The sequence below is a fragment of the Echiichthys vipera genome (genome assembly GCF_963691815.1).
Source record: "Echiichthys vipera genome assembly, chromosome: 9".
Taxonomy (NCBI): domain Eukaryota; kingdom Metazoa; phylum Chordata; class Actinopteri; order Perciformes; family Trachinidae; genus Echiichthys; species Echiichthys vipera.
Window position 1 is genome coordinate 26,446,810 of NC_139834.1, and position 20,445 is coordinate 26,467,254.

The window sequence follows — 20,445 nt, forward strand, 5'->3', positions numbered from 1 at the left end:
TTCTTCTTCTTCTTCTTCTTCTTCTTCTCCTTCTCCTTCTTCGTCTTATTATTATTATTATTATTATTATTATTATTATTATTATTATTATTATTATGTTATTTTATTTTGAAAATAAACCGCCAAACCCGGAAGTCTCAGTTTTGCTTACGTCAAATGTGAGCGCCGTCGACGCAGCATCATGACGTTTCCTTGAGCTGGAGTCCAGTAACTTCACCAGTGTGATGCTACTGTTTACTGTGTTCATATAAAGCGTCTTCTGTGGGCTTATTGCTCAGCTCCGCGGGTCCTCTCATGCGGCCGGTGTGACGGTAGGCTATACTCCATGTTTGTTGACGTACAGCAGAGCAGCTTCAGCCGTATGCTGGGTGCTGTTTGCAAACTAGTAGACTACATCCATGTTGTTACTGCGTAATCACAATGCTGCTAGATATCTGTGTCCTAACTTCATTAAGGTTTAAAGTTTCTTACGGTGGGAAACTGTTCACATAAAGTACAGGCTGGTACAAGTCCTGTCAGGGCACATGTGTGTCAGCAGCAAGCATTATGAAACACCATTATGACCACAGCCATCATTACAAACAATATTGTTGACACTTTAATACATGTCCCTGGATAACCTCCTGGCTATCCTCAGCTATGATCACATTCAGGAGGCAGCAGGGATAAAGCCAAGGAGGATTAGTAACTAATGAATGGCCAGAGGGGAGTGTTACTTTCTAGGCCACTAGCTGTCTCATCAATTTATTTTTGGACATACAATTTTAATTCAATTCAATTCAATTCAATTTTATTTATAGTGCCAAATCATAACAAAAGTTACCTCAGGACACTTAACAGAGTAGGTAAAGACCACACACTATGACTTATTTATGATTTACATAGACCCAACAATTCCCCCATAGAGTATGGTGGCCTTGAAAACCTTCACTATAACAGACAGGAACGTCAGACAGACCCAGCTCTGTGGAGGACGGACATCTGTCACTTGCCAAGCTGACAGGTAAAGAATATTTTCAGTGCCAGTGTAAAAGCATTGTAATACCCTCAGATCATTATCAGTCAAATTTGTATACTTCCAAAATGTGGAAATAGCCAAAGGTGAAGAAAACAATAATATAAAGGTTCTATGAAAAAGTTATTTGCCAACATTGAAGTTAAACATTTAATGTCAATGTCAAAATGTAAATAATTTTATCTCTAAGATTACATGAGTTTCAGTTTCTTTTACAGATGACTTTTTTGTACTTCTATTCTCCTGTCTCCTATATCTCTCTCTGCACCCCCCCTCATTAGAGCGACCCCTGCAGTCATGCCTTCAATCATGGCTCAGATAAGCGATCCCAAGATTGCGTTTGCCTACCTGCGCCCGGCCTGTGTCCTCCTCACCCGAGCGCCCACCGTCACCAACGTGGAGACGCTGAGCGCCCAGTTAAAAGAAGTCGACGATGCCACGTTGCAGCAGCTCCAAGAGTACGTCCTCTTTCCCCTTCGCTTCGTCCTTAAAGTCCCCGGGCCTAAGAAGGACAAACTGGTGCAAGCTGTGGCGGACGCCATGAGCCACGTCCTGGAGAACACTTGCATCCAGAGCTGGGAGACCCTCCGTGACCTCCTTTCAGAACTTTGCCTCTGCCTTTGCTCTCCAACCGATCCCGGGAAACCTGCGGATACATCAGAGGAGCTGAAATCGGCTGTGCTGAGGTGCCTGGACGCACTGCTTCATGCTGCTTATGGAGATATAGTCTTCAAACTCTTTGAGCCGATGATGTTGCCCGGTCTAGGAGCTGCCGTATCGCTTCTGCTGGCTTTAGGAGAAAAGGAGAAATCTCGAGATGTGCAGGCGGCGGCGTTGAAGTGTCTCCAGGCTTTGACTCTGCAGTGTGACTGCACTCAGGAGCACATAGTCCCGTCCCCGCAGGAGAGACGAGCTATCGGCAGCACCATGGCTTCATTCTTACCTGGGATCACTGTGGCTGTAGGCAGGATCATTACAGGAGATCTGAGACAAGGCCATGCAGTCACACTCCGGGCCATCAAGGTACCATTTCTCTGTGCTCATTTACCCGTTGTGATGATGATTCTGTACAGTACAGTTATGCTGAAATATCTTTAGTGCGACATAATATGCCCATGACAAGTTGCTGGAACCCAAGGCGAGCACTTCAAATTGCTTTTACTGATGGAACCCGCAGTCCAAAATATTAAGCAAGAACAAATTAATGTTTCGAGTGTTGGATTAATAAATTACAGCAATTAATATATTTCATTTCTGTCACTTAATGTTCTGTTGAAGGTTTCATTTGTTTGCATAAATTAAAACTTTCCTGGCACACTGAAATTAAGTCTTATCACTCCATGACACCAAAACTCTAATTTGTGCTGGCCGTGTACAAATGTAACACAAAGATTTTCTTATGCCATGCAATCATCTCTTTTCACTCTTATTGTCATTGAGGTGTGGTCCAGGACTGTGGGCCTTGTCATGGAAGACGCCCAGCTTCAGGCCAGTGAGCCCTGGAAGACTCCTCCACCAGACCTGGGGAGAATCACACAGCTGATGGTCCATCGGACACAAGACTGGGTGAAGAGCACAGCGGGGAAACTGTCTGTGCTCCTGAAGAAGATCATCTCCTGCACCTCGGCACACCAGCACTGGAGGGTTAGACTAGAGATGGTGGAGCTGGATGACCACCTGCTGGCCACATGTAGCCAGTCACTGGGAGAGTGTGTGGGGCCGCTACTGGAAGCACTGGTGGGTGCAGTCAATGATGAAGAGCCCAGAGTCAGAAAAAGGTTTGATTGTTTGACATTTTTGTGAGGTCATTTATTTAAAGTCCAGATTACTTGATAACAAGATGTTTAAACTTCTGCCCTCCTCTAGGTGTGAAGTGGTCCTCAGGGAGGTGTCGCAGAGGAATCAGAGGAGCAGCGACTGCAGTGATTCTACCAGCAAAAGCAGCAGCGGTTCTCAGACCTTCACTGACGTGCTTTCAGAGAATCTCCACTCTTTAGCCACTTCCCTGCCGAGACTGATGAGGACCTCTGATGACCAGAAGAAACTGTTTGTCCTCAACGTGTTTCTGGGTTATTTAAAAGTCCTGGGACCTCTGGTCTCTGTGGTACTGAACTCTGCTGCCCATCTCGAGAGGATTTCCAAAGCCTTGATGCAGGTAAAGCTGCCCTTGTGTCAGATTATACTTCATATTCTGTTGGAAAGGGTATCAGGGTAGAACACGGCTTTGTGATTGTATTTTATGTTAAGTAAGTTTATTATCAAATATATCTTTATACAGTAATAAAAGTAAGTTAAAGATGTGGGGTTGGCCATGCACCAACCATCTCAGCTCAAATTTCTTCTCTAAGTTTAGCTGTATTTTTTGTAATAGTAAGTAAGTACAGCTGAAGATCGACACGATATGAGGGAGAGACAGAGAGGGGACGACATGCAGCAAAGGGCTGCAGGTCAGAGTTGAACCCGGGCTGCTGCAGTGAGGCTTTTCTCTTCTGTACATGGGGCCCCCTGCTCTATAAATTGTTACTGGTGCCTTCACAGGTGCTGGAGCTGGATGTGATGGACGTTCGCATTGTGGAGGAACGGAGTTACGCTGCTTCCATAGAGACGAGCTCGGGCAGTGCTCACATCCAGAGGAAGCATTTTCTCTACTTCACAGAAGAGAAGATCTTCTCTGTGCTCATGGAGATCTGTCGGACATTAGGTAGGAGTGCTGTTTGATGTGAACTGCATCAAAATGAAGTACATTTAGTTTATCGTTCTGCATACATAACAGGCATTAAAGCTGGCTGTTTTTTTTTCCGGATGTTTACTTCTGTTTAATGCTTTCCCTCTGTTTATCTCTAGGTTACTATGGCAACATTTACCTGCTTACAGATCACTTCCTGGATCTGTACCAACTGTCTTCAACCTACAGGAAGCAGGCTGCCATGGTGCTTAATGAGATTGTCAGGGGTGCAGCAGGCATCGCCGTGACAACAGAGGGTCAAGGTTTGGAGAGTCAAGTTCGGAGACACTCTGTCACCCAGGAAGACCTTAAAGCGGCAGTGGTGTCTGTCATGGAGGAATACACCAGTCTGAACAACTGGCACTTGATCACTGTCAGTGAGGAGACAGACAGAGACAGAGAGGACCAGCAGGTGAGGATAGTTTCAGGCCTGCGGCTTTGACATTTTGTCCTCAATCAGTTACAGTTACACATTTCCATGGTTCCTGTGGGTTCTTGAAATCCTTGAAAGTTGTTATTTTGAGGAAAAGAAATCTTGAAAGTTTTTGAAAATAGACAAGGGTCATTGAAAGTGATTCATTTCATGTATTTTGTGCAAGATTAGTTATTGAAGTGCTTTTGATATATATATATATATTTTTTTTTTTAAACTTTTCATCAGTAAATAGTCTACGTCACTCTGTCTGCATGTGTCTCCTGCAGTTGCATCACTGTTTTACACACCAGCCTGCTAGTTCCCATTATAGAAATCCTAAGTATTGTAACAGTCTCCAGGAAGTCCAGGAAGTCACTCCAGGTTACTGTTTCTATTAGTAAGAGCCACAGTAGCCGCCCCTCCTGTATCCAGTCTTTATGCTAAGCTAACTGACTCCTCACTCGAGCTTCATGATTAGCATAGAGAAGTGAGAGTGCTTTCAATCTTCTCATCTAACTCTCATCAAGAAAGCAAATACGTGCATGTCTCAAAATGTCAAACTACTCCTTTAATTTTATTTTAAAGTTTAAAAGACGATAGCGATGGATTTTCTCATGGACTATGAATATTACATCATCAGATAAAGGGATCAGCAGACTCTCAATGGAATGATCTTCTGAAAGAAGAAATGATACTTCCCCAGCTGATTTCAGATTTCTTCGTCTCATTTTGTATTCTATGAACGTTTTCTAATCAAGTGTGATATTAGACTGCCATGCTCAGCCCATATTGCACAACTCCTGCATTTAAAATGTGATCACGGTCAGCTCACTTCACTCCAAACAAAGAACGAAATCCACACTTCACTCACAATATGGCCTTGGTTGCTGTGTTCTCTTTTGCATGAACAGACTCAGCAGAGGGTTCCAGGTTTTCATGCAACCGCTCTAACCTTTAAAGACTGGATTATTGAGCTGACAGAAACCATATTTCAACACTGGCAGGACTGTGTTAGTTTGTAGATAAACTTGCAGTTTCCCTTTGTCAGCTAAAATATGTGCCCTGAGGCACAGCGCCAAATGAAAAGGATTCTAAGCACAGAAATAAACACGAGTTAGAGGGAAGGTTTGGCTATTGTAGAGCCTGTTGTGAGGTCCTCTCTAAAATCCAATTACATTCATAATATAGAGAAGATATGAACATGGTATAGACTACAGGCAGTGAGTTGTACATCCTGACATCAGTGTTGACAGATGATTGTATGGAAAACGTTAGCACAGCCACTGCCTTTACTCTGTATTGATACAGCAGGTGAATAGTTACTGACGGGAACTATATTCATCATTATGTAGCATTCCTTATGAGCTGGGGGCTTGAACAGCCATTACTGTAAAACAGGATTATAATGTATTGTATTCAATGTCGGGATGTAGTGATATTGCTTTGATTCGGCCATCTGATGTGTCTTTCAAATGAAGGTACCCTGTGGAGTTTTTTATGTAAAATCAAAGGTATCCTCTGGAGGATTTTTGTCAAGTTAAAGGAAGTGCAAAGTTATTTGCACGTATCCCGCTGTTTTGTTGTGTGCGCACATGTGTGTTAAGACCTAATAAACACAGTGAATGCATGTCCTTCCATAAACAACATGATTTTTGAAGACTTGAAACCTACCTTGTTTGATTGCAGTCTTCTTCCTTGCCTCTGTTGGAATTTACTAAATTTCTAGGCGCTTTACTACCACCATAAAAACACTTTGGGAGGACTATGACTTGTATTGTGCGTATTGTGGGTGTGCAGGAGAGGCTAACAAAACAGGGACCTACTCTCAAAAACATTGCTCCACAGAGCCACTAGTGGTCAAAAACTCCACATGGTACCTTTAAGATTCTTGGAAAAAATATTTTCTTTGGGACTTAATCTAATGGTTTTCAATAAGAAAACGACATCACACAACAAATGGTAAACATTCATGACATAAATCTGTGTTTCAATCACAAGATCAGAGAAGATTATTGAAATTAGTCTTACTTGATGAAGGCCTACCTGCAGAAACACTCCAAGTAGACATGATCCACAGTATGCAGGGATTAGGTTTCCCTCTCCTCCATTTGCTCGTGTTAAAATGTCTATAAACTAGAACACTCTTGAATTGAACAAGAAAAATGGGATGACGCATAATAATGACATTTGTCCTTTGTCTTTCTGTAGCTGCTCAGCCCATCCCGACTTCTCTTCATATCCAACAGTAATTTCAACACCACTAAAGCACTCCAAGTGATTCCTTCTTCATTTGGCACCCCGTCTTCCTCATCGTCGACCTCTACAATCCACCAGCTTAACAGCAACATCTGGCAGCTGTGTATCCAACTCGAGGGCATCGCCTGCTTTGCTCAGGCGCTGGGGCGTGACTTTCGGCCCATTTTGATGACATCGCTGTACCCCGTACTGGAGAAAGCCGGGGAAGAGTCGCTGCTGGTCAGCCAGGCAGCGCTGGGCTCTATGTGGGGCGTCAGTAAGGCCTGTGGCTACACTTCCCTGAAGGAGCTGATCAATGAAAACTCTGACTACCTGCTCAGTGACATATCACTTAACTTGCAGAGGCTCAGCCAGCATCCACAGGTAACATTGACATAGTTTGGCTCGTTAGAATGTACAGTAGCAATAGAAAAGGTGGAAAATAAGAACTAAATAAACATAGGCAACAATTTTTTAGGAGAATTTAAGAAAGAAAGGGATGTGGGCAGGAAGAGGAATTGAGTTTTTTGAGGCAGTACAATCTTATCACCCTTTAAAAGTAGAGCTATAACAAGACATTGCAAAAAAAAAAAAGTGGATTTCATAGTTTTATCAAACTCGAGTTTGACTTTAATCAAAGTCACAAGTCCTTGCCTCTGTCGTTTATCACTCAGGTGAATATTGTGAAGGAGTCTACACAGGTTTGCTGGGCCCTAAACATATATTTCATCATACTGTATATCTGTCTTGTTGGTCAGGCTCCACGGGTGTTGTCAGTGATGTTGACTCATTCCGACTGCAGCCTGCTGCCTCTGGTCGGAGACATAGTTCAGGATGTGCTGACGGCTCTGGATCTCAGCTACGACCACACAGCCGCTCTCTTCTGCTCTGTGCTGCACGCGCTCATGAAGGCACTGGGTGAGATTTTGAAAAGTGATGTCAACATGTAACACTGCCATGACTTCCTCATTCTATCACACTATGCCAAAGCATTCAGTTCAGTTACAATCAAGACATTTGAGGATCATTTTCAGGCGAGCTCTGAAAAGAAGTGTAAGGATCGAGACAAATTAAAGGAAATGGATCCTTTTACCAGTTTTGCATCACTAACCAACCTGCTTTTCTTGTTGTTTTTGATTTAGCAAGGTGGTTTCCCTCCAGTTGTGGTAGAACCAGTAAGTCTGCCAGACCCAAACAGACCTCCCCTGACAACAAAATCCTCGACATCCGCCAATTTCTTCTGGATCTCCGCAAACAGAGAGAGCTGGCAGAGGGCATTGGGATAGAGGAGGACAACACCGAAGACCTTGGTAATACAGTATGCTGTCTGTATGAGGACAAAACAGGAAAAACTATATTTCATTGTAGTCTAGGTTTCATATTGTTGTGGAGGTTACGGTATATTGGATGAAACTTACTGTTTGCCGAGTCGATCAATCATACATCATCTACAGTATGTGACCATCACTGTCTCTCCAGAAGTCCCTCCTCCCATGGAGTGTGAGGATGCAGAAGATATTGGAGGTCCTGATGTGAAAGCAGAGCTTCCCTCCCACCTCAGCATCACTAAAGATGTTATGGAGCGCTGCATTCATCTGCTGTCCGACCCAAGTCTCGGGATCCGTCTCAAGGTACTACTGTCTGTAGTGTGAAGGGGAATGTTGGTTTTGATGATAATACATCCGGGTGAGGATTGCTCATCTATGTACAAGAACCCTTTTTAGATGCATGGATACTGTAGAAATTAGTTCCGTCTCTTCAGTGATGATGTAGTTAACTAATGTGGTTGTTTAATGACCAATAACAGAAAAAAAAACTTGCTAGAAACTACATTAAAAAAGTTATTATCAGTAAAGAATCACTGAAGTACTTTAACAAGGCTGTGTTTTGTTTAGTTTTCAAGGCAAAATAAGGAATTCATACTGTAGTAAATGGCTTTAACTAATGAAATCTGCTACCAGGACAGATAGCTAACAAGCTCACAGAGTCTACACCCGTGCTACCTGCTCTTGGCACAGCTAAATGCTAATATCAGCATGCTAACATGCTCACAATGACAATGCTAACATGCTCATTTTTAGCAGGTATAAGTTATAGTTGCCATGTTAGTTTAGTGTGCTAGCATGCTAAAATTTGCTTATTAACACAAAACACAAAGTCATTAGTTTTGTTTATACATCGAAGAATTGGACAAATTGAAAATTTGACCTGACGATGGAGCTAGAGGCAAACATTTTACAGTAACAATTGTTGAGACATTTCTCTAAAAAGCAGAAATGTCAACCTCAGAAGGGCATCAGTGTAAGATTCACAGGATCAACGACTTTTGTGTTCATTGTCAGGGCACCAATAATATCGGAACTAGAGTTCATAACAATCCATCCAAATGGTGATCGAGACATTCCAGTCTGGACTAAATGTTAGACTGACAAACTGATATTGCCATCCCTAGAGCCAATTTACAAACGTGGCTAGAAACTCAGATGTATCTGTGATGAATCAATCACTTCATTCTGAAAAACTGAACAGAAATTAGATTAAAATTACACTCTACAGCTGAAACAGGAACTCTGTATGCAATATATATTTATATTGTGTGTAATGCATGTCTGTGTTCTAAGGTATTGGACGTGCTGGAGCTGTGTGTGTGTGTACTGAGTGAGAAGGAAAATGAGTTGCTGCCTATGGCCCATCGCTGCTGGCCGGCCCTCCTACAGAGACTCACAGCTGATGACCCTTTAGCAGTCCTCAGAGCCTTCAGGGTACGTAAAACAAGTCTGATTTACTTACCGGTAGTTTAGTGTTTTGCTGAAAAAAAAATTATTTAATGTGGATGGATCGTTCAATGCCATCTACAGCTTGATATTGTAAAAAAGTACGCATTAAGTTTATAAAAAAACATTGTGCTAATACATACACAATTAGCACATTGTGTATATATTCATTATGAGCAGCAACTGAACAGGTCTGACTACAATTTGACTAAATCGACTAAATAATAGAGACTTTTTGTAAGCATGGTTCATTTTTCTTCTAAAAGCTATAAGAATAATTGTGGGGTCCCTCAAGGTTCAATTTTAGGTCCTTCACTTTTTAACCTTTACATGTTGCCAGGTGGAAACAACAGCAGGACAGGAGGCACGTTCATACTGTACATTTTCATAGCTATGCTAGTGAAATGCAGCTTTACATTGCTGCGTGTCTCGATGACTTGGGGACAATGAATGTCCTTTTTGACTGCATCTTCGATATCAAATCATCAAAGTTTACAGTATTGGTACTGGAGCTCAGAGAGACAAAACTCAATGGGAAACTACAAGCACTGGCATTAAACCCCCATCAAAAAGAGTTACATTTTTTGTGTATGAAAAGTGCTTTATAAATAAATTGTGATTGATTGATTAAATAAAAATGTGTCCATTTTCTCAGTTGATTATGAAATAGCAAAGATAGTTCATTTTTTTTGTAATTCTGTGACACATTTTTTTCCAAAACATTTCAAATAAATATGACAAGAAAATCATAAACTGTTTTCCCAGAGCTGGCTTTGAAAGTGTTCCCCGATGAGGGAAGATATCACTTGTTTGTGATCATTTCTCAAAGTACAGGTGTCAATTGATTCCGCTGTCACTGTGAATTAGTCTACTTGTCAAAATGCAGTCTTTAGCTGGACGATTTTGGTATCTTTTTTCATACTTCCCCGTGAATTGACAAATCAGACATAACTGGTTGTAAAATGTCATTTAGTCACTCATCACAACTGCTGTCAAACTGTGCTATGGCCATCAGCAATATGGCAGCTTTTGGGTTTTGTCCAGGTTTTGTAAATACTGTGGTTCAATAGTGTCAGATCCTCTAATGAAGGACACACAACAGGGACATTTTAATAGATTTTAGCAGCTTACTGCGTACATGCTTTACATGCTGAGTCTCTCTACCAGGTGCTGTGTACACTGGGTGAAACATGTGGTGACTTCCTGAGGAGCAGAGTATCTAAAGAGGTTGTGCCCAAGCTGAGCTCTTCACTGGTACGGCAGGCACCGATAAGTGCCAAGGCTGGACCCGTCTACACACACACCCTGGCTTACAAAATGCAGCTGGCTGTGCTGCAGGGGCTGGGTGCACTGTGCCAGAGGCTGGACCTGGGTAAGAGAATAGAAACACATGACACACAAACACACAGCTTTCCCAAGACAAAACGACAGTATATACCAAATACACAATTCTAGACTAGGTGGAATTTGGTTAAACATTTGTACTGCATGAGAAAAGGGGAGACTTGTGGGTAACCATAAGAACCCATTTCCATTCAGATATCTTAAGGTGCAAGTTCAAGGAACCCCTTTCAAAATGCCCATGCCATTTTTCCAATCGCCAAAATTGTGGCTAATTTTGGAGTGTTATTTAGCCCCCTTCTCCGATGAGCTAGCATGAGGTGGTTGGCCAATAACAAGTGGATTCCTTAGGTCATCTAGTTTCATATGATACCAACATCTTCACTCCACCTTTTAAAACTGAGCCTGTGACAGCTGCAGTATGTCAGCTGGGTCCATTGTCAGGCTGTCGGATGGTTAAGGGGTTAAGGAAGGTTAAGAAATGTATGCTAATTTTAGCTAGAACCCATTGAGGATAGATTGCGTCTGTACAACACATTACTTACGCACATATTTTACCGAAGTGTGTTGCATAATTAGAGCTCTGATGAATAAACAGAATAAAATAGTACCCAAAGTCAAGTAAGCAGGTATAAGTAACAGGCAAATGGTTTTGTTTTGCTCTCTGTGCAGGCATGGTGTTATCAAATCTATCTACATTACTGTCATGAAAAGACTTTGTGACGTAGTACACAGTCGCTGAATGTGGCTGTGGATTGCTAAGAAATAGTTCCAGCTCATAAATCCCCCAAATAGTTAATACATCTCTGTTCTATCTAAAGGTTGTTGCTTTAAAATGTAGCCATAATTGTGTTGACTTTAAATGAAATGGGTGGACGTTAAAGTTTTTCTGCATTCAGCCAGTAGTCACCTCATTTCCAAGACTCTGTCAAAGATTCTGTCACAAAAATACACACAGTGCACAAAGAACACAGTGACTTGTTTTATCACCAGATGGCAGTCTTGTATAACAGTGAAAACCAGGCAGGAGTACCATAGCACGACTTAGTGTTTCTCAATGTACCTGCTCTGCTACACTATAAAGACCTGAAGACATGATCCAGTGGTGCATTTTTTAAATTTGATTGGGATAACTCAAGATGCAGTGCATCTATTTATCAGTACCATAACATAGAGTTACTTTTAAATCCGTCTTTCTTGTATTTGGGGTGATAATGACAACCAACACACTTTAGATTTTCGTTCACTTGTTAAATCTGCATTGTTTTATTACCTGTCTTTGTTGATAGCACAGCCTACATCCCAACAAATCCCCATACATTACAGTGTGCAACAAGTATACATCACACAAAACTCAATGGAATTTTATGAATAAAACGGCCTTCAGGCTGTGGCAGTGCTACATATTTTAAAGATGACTTTGCACACACATACTGAGCCAACAGGATGCTGCTGAATTCTTAGTTGCATTCACACAATAACTGCTGCAAGTGACTGTTCTCCCCCAAGCTCCATTTTAACATAATCAAGCACGAAACAGTGTAAAATCTGCACAGCAATCAGCAAATCAAGACGCTGCATGAAATGAGGACATTTAATTAATTCAAATTTGTTTTCTTCATTATTTTTTTACAGTTGTGTATTTTATGCTTGGCCCAGCTTCAGCATCATATCTGAAAATGTGCATCCAAAGTGGCCTGGGGGCTCAGTGCCAGTGTGTTACCAATGATATAATTATGAGCTGCTTGACTAATTTTTCATCAATCATTATGTCCATTAAGTGGCGACATCCCTGTCACAGTCCTACTGGGTTCAGGTTGCTCCAATATTTTAACACTGCTTGATACTCAAAAGGAAATACACTTTTTATTGTGGAACTAAGAGCATCTTATTGCTCTGTGGGACCTTTTTTCATCTCTTTATCTACATGCACTGCAATATGCAAGTATAGAGACATTACCCATTGGAGCTGTATGTGAGAACACAAATCCGAATAAGCTGGATCGGACATCAAACGTACTTTACCCTACAGTACCAACCCCCTAGCACAAAGACTGTGTAATGTCCAATCATGTGAGAATTCACAGCCTGCAAGTGGGCGTTTTGATGACGTTTCTATCATTTGGCTGCTGCAAAATAGCTGCAATACATTGGTTCAAAGAGGATTAACAAAGTTCTGATTCTAATGCTCATTATTTTTGTTTTTTAAGAAAAACTTGGCTGGTGGGATTAGCAACCTACCTCGCTAAGCTGACTAAATCAAAGTGGGTGGGTTGGAAAAACGGACAATAGACACCTGTAAAGGCCTAAACTGTGAAGTGATTTGCTGTACGAAAAAGCGACTGACAACTGGTTCAGGAAGCCATCCATCCATCTTCAACCGCTTGTCCCTAACGGGGTCCCAGCTGACATCGGGCGTGAGGAAGCATATTGGTGAAATTAGTTTTTGATTGAGAGGGGATTGGAAGCCTCTGATTGGTCAAATTTGAAAATGATTGAATTTCCCCGCCCTGACCCAATCCTTTCAAAGTCTCTGGGCTGGAGAGATACAAACTTGAAACCCTTTTAATACTGAAAAAAGTTACCACTACATGGTTCTCACCGACCTTTCCCCGACTCATCAAATGCAGACGTTTTGAGACAGCCCTTGGCGTCTTATACTGAGATGGACGCCCTTACTCCACTATATCTTTACACAGCAAATATTTGTTAGCTGATATATTAATGCTCTGAATGTCGAATAGAGCCTCTTTAATATGTTCATGTGTACAAGATAAATACTTTAAATACTATATCAGTGTTGTTGTTGTTGATGTTGGAATGTCCTTGTGATGTTCAGTATAGTTGAGGATTTGTTGTTTGGGTGTGAACAAGGCTGGTTTAACAAGTAGATGACCCAGATTATTTGCTGTCACACGCTAGAATTAGTTGGAGAGGACAAGCTGGATGAAATGCTCTTCTGGGCAGGCAGAATTTGCTGCTTTTGCACTCAACCCATTCCCTACACAGATCTCATTCAGTGTCAGTGCTTTCACCCCTTGAGCTAAGTGAGGTGCAAAGACAAGGTGAGAAAAGCCATCAAGTGCACCAGCAGAGAAGCCATCTGTGTCCATCTCCAATAATATGGACTAGAAACCATCTTGTGATGGGATCACACTAGCCGTGACACCAAATCAGGCTGGGGGCCTGGGATCCGGTGGGGGGTCCATGTTTAACCTATTGTTCATATGGAGCATTTGTCGTTCAAACTCAAAGATTTTAAACATCCTTTCCATTGTTACAAGCCTTCAGTGCCATTCTTTGATCTTCTTTCAAGGAAGAAATACACTCCAGTTCTGATATAACTGATGCTATTGCAGTATCTAGGTTAACCTTTTTTAGCAGCTGCCATTGTTGTTTTGAACGAACCCTTGCCTTTCCATGTTTGTAACACACACCTAAACCACACCCATAACTCCTCACATGAATGCATTACTTGAAGACAAGATTGATTTTCATGTGTTCTTAAGATATTGTGAAAATCTAGCTGTTGTGCAAGGTAAGGGTCCTGGTGGCAGCAAGGCAGCAGCAAGGGATCCGATGGCGTTCCCAAGCGAGGTGATCTCTTTATGTATATATACTGTAAATATAAGGGCTGACGAAGTTAATGCATTAATAACGAGTTAAAGCTAATTCCGCATAAGGCTATTTTTTATGACGCGTGATTAACACGCCCAAATTCTGTGATTATGACCCTCTGCCTACATGGTAAGCAGAAACAAACAATATTAATAAAGTGGCTCTTTTGAATGGCAAGTTCAGCTTCAAAGCCAGATGGTTTCTTTCGACCAGAATTACCTGCATTTACGCCCAGTACAGTCTCAAATACAACTTGCTGGCTAAGCATGCAGCTGATGCAGAGAGCCCTCCTTCCCCTCACTAAAGGCACTCCACGCTGGATAGTCATTGTTTTGGATTGTTGTAATAATAATAAACATACATTTCCATAAAGCAAGCCTATTCAAGAATTTAAAACTTTGGAAAAAATTTGCAATTAATGTCAACCCCAACCTGGTGGAAGCAATTCACCAACCAGGGCCTCAGACTTGGAGGTGCTGATTCTCATCCCGACTGCTTCACACTCGACTGTAAACCACCCCAGTGCATGCTGAAGGTCTGATTAAGCTAACAGGACCACATCATCTGCAAATAGCAGAAAAGCAATTCTGACAACCCCATTGTAGGCCAACACTCACTCAAAACATCTTTGACTGGGATAAAAATACAGACGGATGGCTTGTAACAACAGTATATAACAGGGCTCAGTGGAGGACCAAGTCCACAAAGCACATGTAGACTGGATGGGCAAACTCCCGTGATCCCTCTTGTAAACCTGCAAAGGTAAAGAGCTGCTCCACTATTCAACAGCCAGGACATAATCTGCATTTCTCCTTCTGGATCTGGATTTCAACGATCCGTTTGTGCCTCCATCACAGCACACCCTCTGGTCCCCCTTTTTAGGAATGTGAAGCATCACTAATCCATTAAAACAACACTAAGTCAGCTTATGCTTTTCGTTGGGTGCCTCGGGATTGTTCTTACTTAATGATAATATCAAAATGTACAAGTGTTTCCACAAGTCTACAATGAGCCGCGGAAGCCTGAAAGATTTGTCACACTGCCCAGATCGTGTTTATTACAAAGAGAGACACTTATAGTAAACCCAACTGCATTTGATTTTACATAACTTGCCTTTCCATCAGAAAGAAAATGCATGTAGTCACATTAATATAGCACATATAGCAACCATTAGGTTGACTACTTCTCACAGAACAATATTCCATGAGCTCGTTCAAATCAACATCCTTTCAGCCTCTGTGAAATCAGCAGCTCAGGGTAATGATGTTCACACCCTGTTGCCTGTTTTTTTCCCAGGTCCCCAAAATAGAGGAAACATCAAGCTAGCTCTGCAGCATCGGCTACGCCATTAGAGATGTAATGATACATTCAGCTCACAGTTTGGTTTGATATGTCATACTGTGTTCCCACTTTGATATTAACACAGTATTGCAAACAAAGTATAAATACAATCCTAACAAAAAAACATTTCTATATTTCCGAGAGGCAAAATGTATTTAACTTTTTCTCCATTGTAATTTACATACATTAAGACATAGACTTAGACTTCTCTTCATTGATCCTTTTGGGATGAACTCCCGCATGAAATTGTATTTCCAGCAGCATACAAAAACAAAGGAGGTATAAATAATACAGTATACGATAAACAATAAACTCTTTGATAAATAAATATAGAAAGTAAAACAATAAACTCTCAGTCACATATATATAAAGTAGAGATAAGAATACAGGCAAAATAAAATTCACGGAAAATGAAATCAGACCAGTTAAGTGTAGAGAAACGTATAAGATAAAATATATGACTGTTTATGGCAGAAATTAGTAGTAAATGATGATTGTGGTGCAGTAAATCTTACACCGTAGCTGTGAGTTTTAACATTGTGATATAGTTTTGCTAGTCTTACCTATAAGGAATTGTTCTCTTACAATAAATTTCATAGCAAAAATATAGTATATAGTCTCCTTAACTGACATTCGTAAGGTAGAAGGCAAGGCTATGCCACTGACTGCTTCCCTCTGTGTTAAGTCTACACTAATAAAAACACATTCAATGGGTTAATTAGCTGTGTGGGAAAGTCACATTAGGACAAATTACTGTAGTCAAGTAAGTGATAATGCTGTTAGTGTAATAGACCATAAATAACTTTGAACATTAGCTGCAAAGTTTTCGTCACGCAGTTTCTCTGCACCTTAATGTGTGACTGGCTCTACGTTATTTCTTGTTAAACTAGATTTTATACCGTAATATATCATTAGAATTAACACAATTCCATATGAGGTAAAACATTTGGCCTATATAATGTCACTATATTAATATGTGTTTACAAAAATGATGCAACTATACAACAGCAGCACAGTTGTCTTATTTTTATATTAATCCATCTTGAGATTTACTGAACCTCTTCACCTCTTGGTTTATAGGTATACTCTCTATTTACCTGCTTTCCTGTCAGCATCTGTAACAGGATTTAACGTTTTAAATTTGGAATTTACATCCAAATCGATAATCGTCATGGTTCATTGAGGGATTTTTCACTCTCGGATCTGCATTTGGTGATTTTAGCAGATAATCCTGGTTCATTGTCAATAAAAAGGTTGCCAAGTACAGTACATATTTAAATAGCTGAAAAGCAATGTTTTTAGTTACAACCCTTCTATGGCTGGAAGGTAATCAAGTAAAAAAAAAAAAAAAAGACTTAGTCGATGCCTTTAAGGTCTGTGTGCATGATTTTTCTCACTGGCACTTGACACTGCCCTCATTCATATCAGAAGAGGAGAGATTTGAAGTTGGAAAGGGAGAGAATGTGAAAGAGCAGGAAAGAAACAGTCAGCGGCTGCAGCCTTACTCATGTGAATACCGATTTGGCTACAGCTTACCTCTGGGACGCCTGCAGCAAGCCAATTACCAAGCCTCAGTCACAGAGAGAGAAAGACAGAAACACAGATTGACTGAAGCAAATAATGTGTTTCAGCCGCAGTTCTAGCTTCAGCTCCAATTCCACCCTCTTATTCATTTCCAGCAAAATCTAACAGTACCTGGCCCTCTCCTCTTTCGTATTGCTCACTTCTCCGCTTGCCTCCGAGCACCTTGTTTCCACAAAAGACTACAGCCTATGAGTGCAGCACCAGAAAGGAAGGGAAAAAAGGGATAAAAGTGGTTGCTAAATAATCCCATTTAACTCTGAAATGTGCACTGCTGCTTTTATTCTTGACACACAGTGAGCAGGCCTGGTTCAAGCCGAATGTGGGCTGAATTGGCAAATAGAGTAAGCATAGAGCGAGAGAGGCATGTTTTGAAATGTGGCTTGAAAGGCAGCCCAGTTTGAAGCTTAGGGAACCGCTAAATGTCTGCTGGGAACGGAGGGAGAGAGAGAGAGAGCGCGAGAGATAGGAAGAGGAGATGAAAGAGTGGAGACAAGTCAAGTGGATGGAGGGAGCAGGAGCTGGCAAGGCTATGAAAGGTGCAGATAAAGAAGGAGAGAATGGCAGGTGGGTCGGTGTACATAAAACAGCAGGAAGTAGAGAAAAAGATGAAGGGAAGGATAGAGGGAAAGGTAGCCATTTTCACACACATCCACTCCTCAAAGGGGGAAGAGTGGATGTGTGAAGTCCAGAAATGTGGAAACTGCCTGCTGTGAAATTGTTCCTCAGCCTTCTCAGCAGTTTCTCTCAGCTCATTAGGAGTTAGAAAAGGTAAAGTCCAGGCATGATCTATTTCTTTTCCCCCCTCTTTCATCTTCTTCTCTTCCCCTTCCTCCTCTCTAATCTACCTTCTCACCGAGGTTCACGGTTTGCTGGGAACCGTGATTACATTTTGAGCTTTTGATCTTGTGGATTTTAGGTAACGGTGTATAACACTATTATTGATATTTTCTGACAGGATATATTTTTTATAGTATATTATATACAATTATATGTTTCTTCTGATGAATAAAATGTAATATATTATTGATATTATGTAAAATTATTTTTCCCTGCTAAGGCCAATAAATATATATTTTACAACAGGACAATCCAGAGGATGAAATACAATATATATGTCCTGTGTTTGCTTTTGTCAGGTGAGGCAGACCTGGATACTGTTTGTGAGGCCTGCTTGCCCTACCTGAGCTGCAGACAACCAATCAGACTGCAAGAGGCCAGCGTAAGGTGAGCCATGTCCTTCAATTTTATCCTAAAGCCTACACAGTATCGTGTACTTTTTACTTCACTACATTTAATATATTGATGAAGTTACTAGTTTTGATTAAATGTATTTGACATCCCATGCTGCAGCGCTGGATTATGGTCTGGCTATGCAAGACAAAAGGACCATATCGTTGTGGTCCTCTCTCTAGGCAGACAAATATAACAATACAAGTCACAGATGACTTAAGCCTTATTTCCACTAAGAGGTCCAGTTCTTTGCATTATCATTGTCAAAAGCTTTAAAATGGTAGCAAAAGAACTGTTCCATTACATCCAGTTTTTCCTTTACCTCTCTGTTGAGGTACCTAGCTCACTGATCAGATCCTAAAAGGTGGAGCTAGTAACACTACAGCCCGTTTGATTGGTGCAGACGTTCCTCTGCATCGCCAAAGAAGAGGAAATACAGCGAGAGCCTATTTCTCATAGCTTCCATTGCACATCCGAGCAATGCAGGAGGAAATGTAAAAACTGAAAACAACACGCTACTTATGTGGTTGATGCGACTTTTATCATCTGGTGACAACCCTGCTTACATCTAGTCTGTGGGGGAAACAGATCTAATGTTCAGGTACATGTCCGTACGGGTTACGTACAGTTCTAAAGGTACTACACCAAAAGTGTTTGACGGAAATCAAACTTGCCATGTACAATCACATGCATGTATCACAGTCTTTATTAAAACATTACATCCTTCTATATAAAACTACAGAGCAAGGCCTGCTTTGCCACAAAAAGTGAGTTACAGTACATTTTATAATTACATTCAAAAAGGAGTAGAGAGAATTTGAGAACACTCGTTTTTTTCAGCCTTTAATGGTGCAATGTTTGACACTGCTGTGTCTTACATCCCAGTTACTTAAATTATGTAAAAAAAATAATTTAAAAAATCTAAGTGTTAGAGCATTTTTTCTTCTGGGTCTCAAGATTTTCCATGGTGGAGGTGATAAAAACAACCAGAATGATAAAGGCGGCATTGAGCGGTGTTTAATGAGCTCATACTCAAACAGTAGTACTGCGCACTAAAGCCAGTAAACCTGCTGTGTTCCACAGTCTGTCGCTTCGGATTACAGGAAGGTGTTTTTCCACATCATAGATATTATGCACCATACTGTAGCAAAATATAGCCCAGAGCTAATCCTCTTCCCATGTAACTTTCATTCCTCTCTACAGCGTTTTCCAACACTTAATCCAGGTGGATCCAGATGCCTTCTGGTTTACTCTAAATGAGCTGCACTGCCCATCCTCGTACATCCCGCCCCACCCCGACCTCCTGCCTGTACAGCTGAGCGGAATGGGTCGACCAAGAGACGAGTACTCGGACAACGTGCTGAAACTGCTGAGGGAGGAGTTTGGCTCGGTTGCTGAGACAGTCACCCAGCCAGTCAGCTAATGAGCTACTGATTGATGTGATGGACTTGTCCCTCAGAGGGACGGCTTATTGAACCACTGCCTCCAACAAGTCAGTTTACTGAGAGAAAATCTGACAACTGTGCCTGAAAACAGCCATCAGATAGGGTTGTGATAACCTTCATGCTCTACACAGCTCTGATAAGCAGAAAGGTACAAAGGGAAAATGTCAATGAAGCATCTTTACGGCTTGTTCACTCTCCCGCTGCAGGGGTTGAAACCAGAAAAAACCTGACAGGAGCCATGCAGTTACCATGCTGATGTTTTTTATTTCATGTCAATGCACTGACATATACTGTATAGAGATGTTATGTTTGCTTTTTATTTTATTTCTTAAGAAAAACCCTATTTCTACATGGAACTACCTGGCTGTTTTGAATTATTCAACCTGAAGTTCTGGGACTTTTATACACATGATGGCTGTTGGTGACCCAGGTAAAGAGATTTTATCTTGAACCTTAAACATCATGAAACGTCAAAATACTCCAACTATACACCTACTAATTTTATCATGTTGCAGTCAAATGCTCAGCACAGGGCTGTGCGTCAAGCCTCAATGTTATTGGTACAAACAAAACGTGGTCTGTAGCAGAGTGTGGAAAAACTCAAATGAATGGTGAGACTGATTTTACTGACTGATTTTACACATCAACCTCTGTTAACCGGTCTCAGAGAGTTCTACTGCATTTGTAAAGAGAGCTGTATAAATCCTTTAGTGGCTCCAAAG

The 20,445-nt window shown here is 41.2% G+C and overlaps 1 protein-coding gene across 3 annotated transcripts; it reads left to right on the forward strand.

Moving 5' to 3' along the window:
• Window positions 1-201: 201 nt before the first annotated feature.
• On the forward strand, window positions 202-20,191 carry tti1 (TELO2 interacting protein 1). 3 transcript variants are annotated; one of them, XM_083920195.1, is made up of 15 exons: window positions 202-311; window positions 906-1,003; window positions 1,297-2,038; window positions 2,456-2,793; window positions 2,882-3,170; window positions 3,554-3,716; window positions 3,860-4,152; window positions 6,364-6,774; window positions 7,149-7,308; window positions 7,533-7,700; window positions 7,870-8,021; window positions 9,012-9,152; window positions 10,332-10,536; window positions 18,185-18,272; window positions 19,482-20,191. In XM_083920195.1, exons 2-15 carry the CDS (start codon window positions 909-911, stop codon window positions 19,699-19,701), a joined length of 3,465 nt encoding a protein of 1,154 aa, XP_083776321.1. In that variant the 5' UTR covers window positions 202-311; window positions 906-908; the 3' UTR covers window positions 19,702-20,191. The 3 variants fall into 3 exon arrangements, with proteins under 3 accessions (XP_083776321.1, XP_083776322.1, XP_083776323.1); XM_083920196.1 differs by having other exon boundaries at window positions 7,873-8,021; XM_083920197.1 differs by lacking the exon at window positions 906-1,003 and having other exon boundaries at window positions 207-311.
• The last annotated feature ends 254 nt before the right edge of the window (window positions 20,192-20,445 follow it).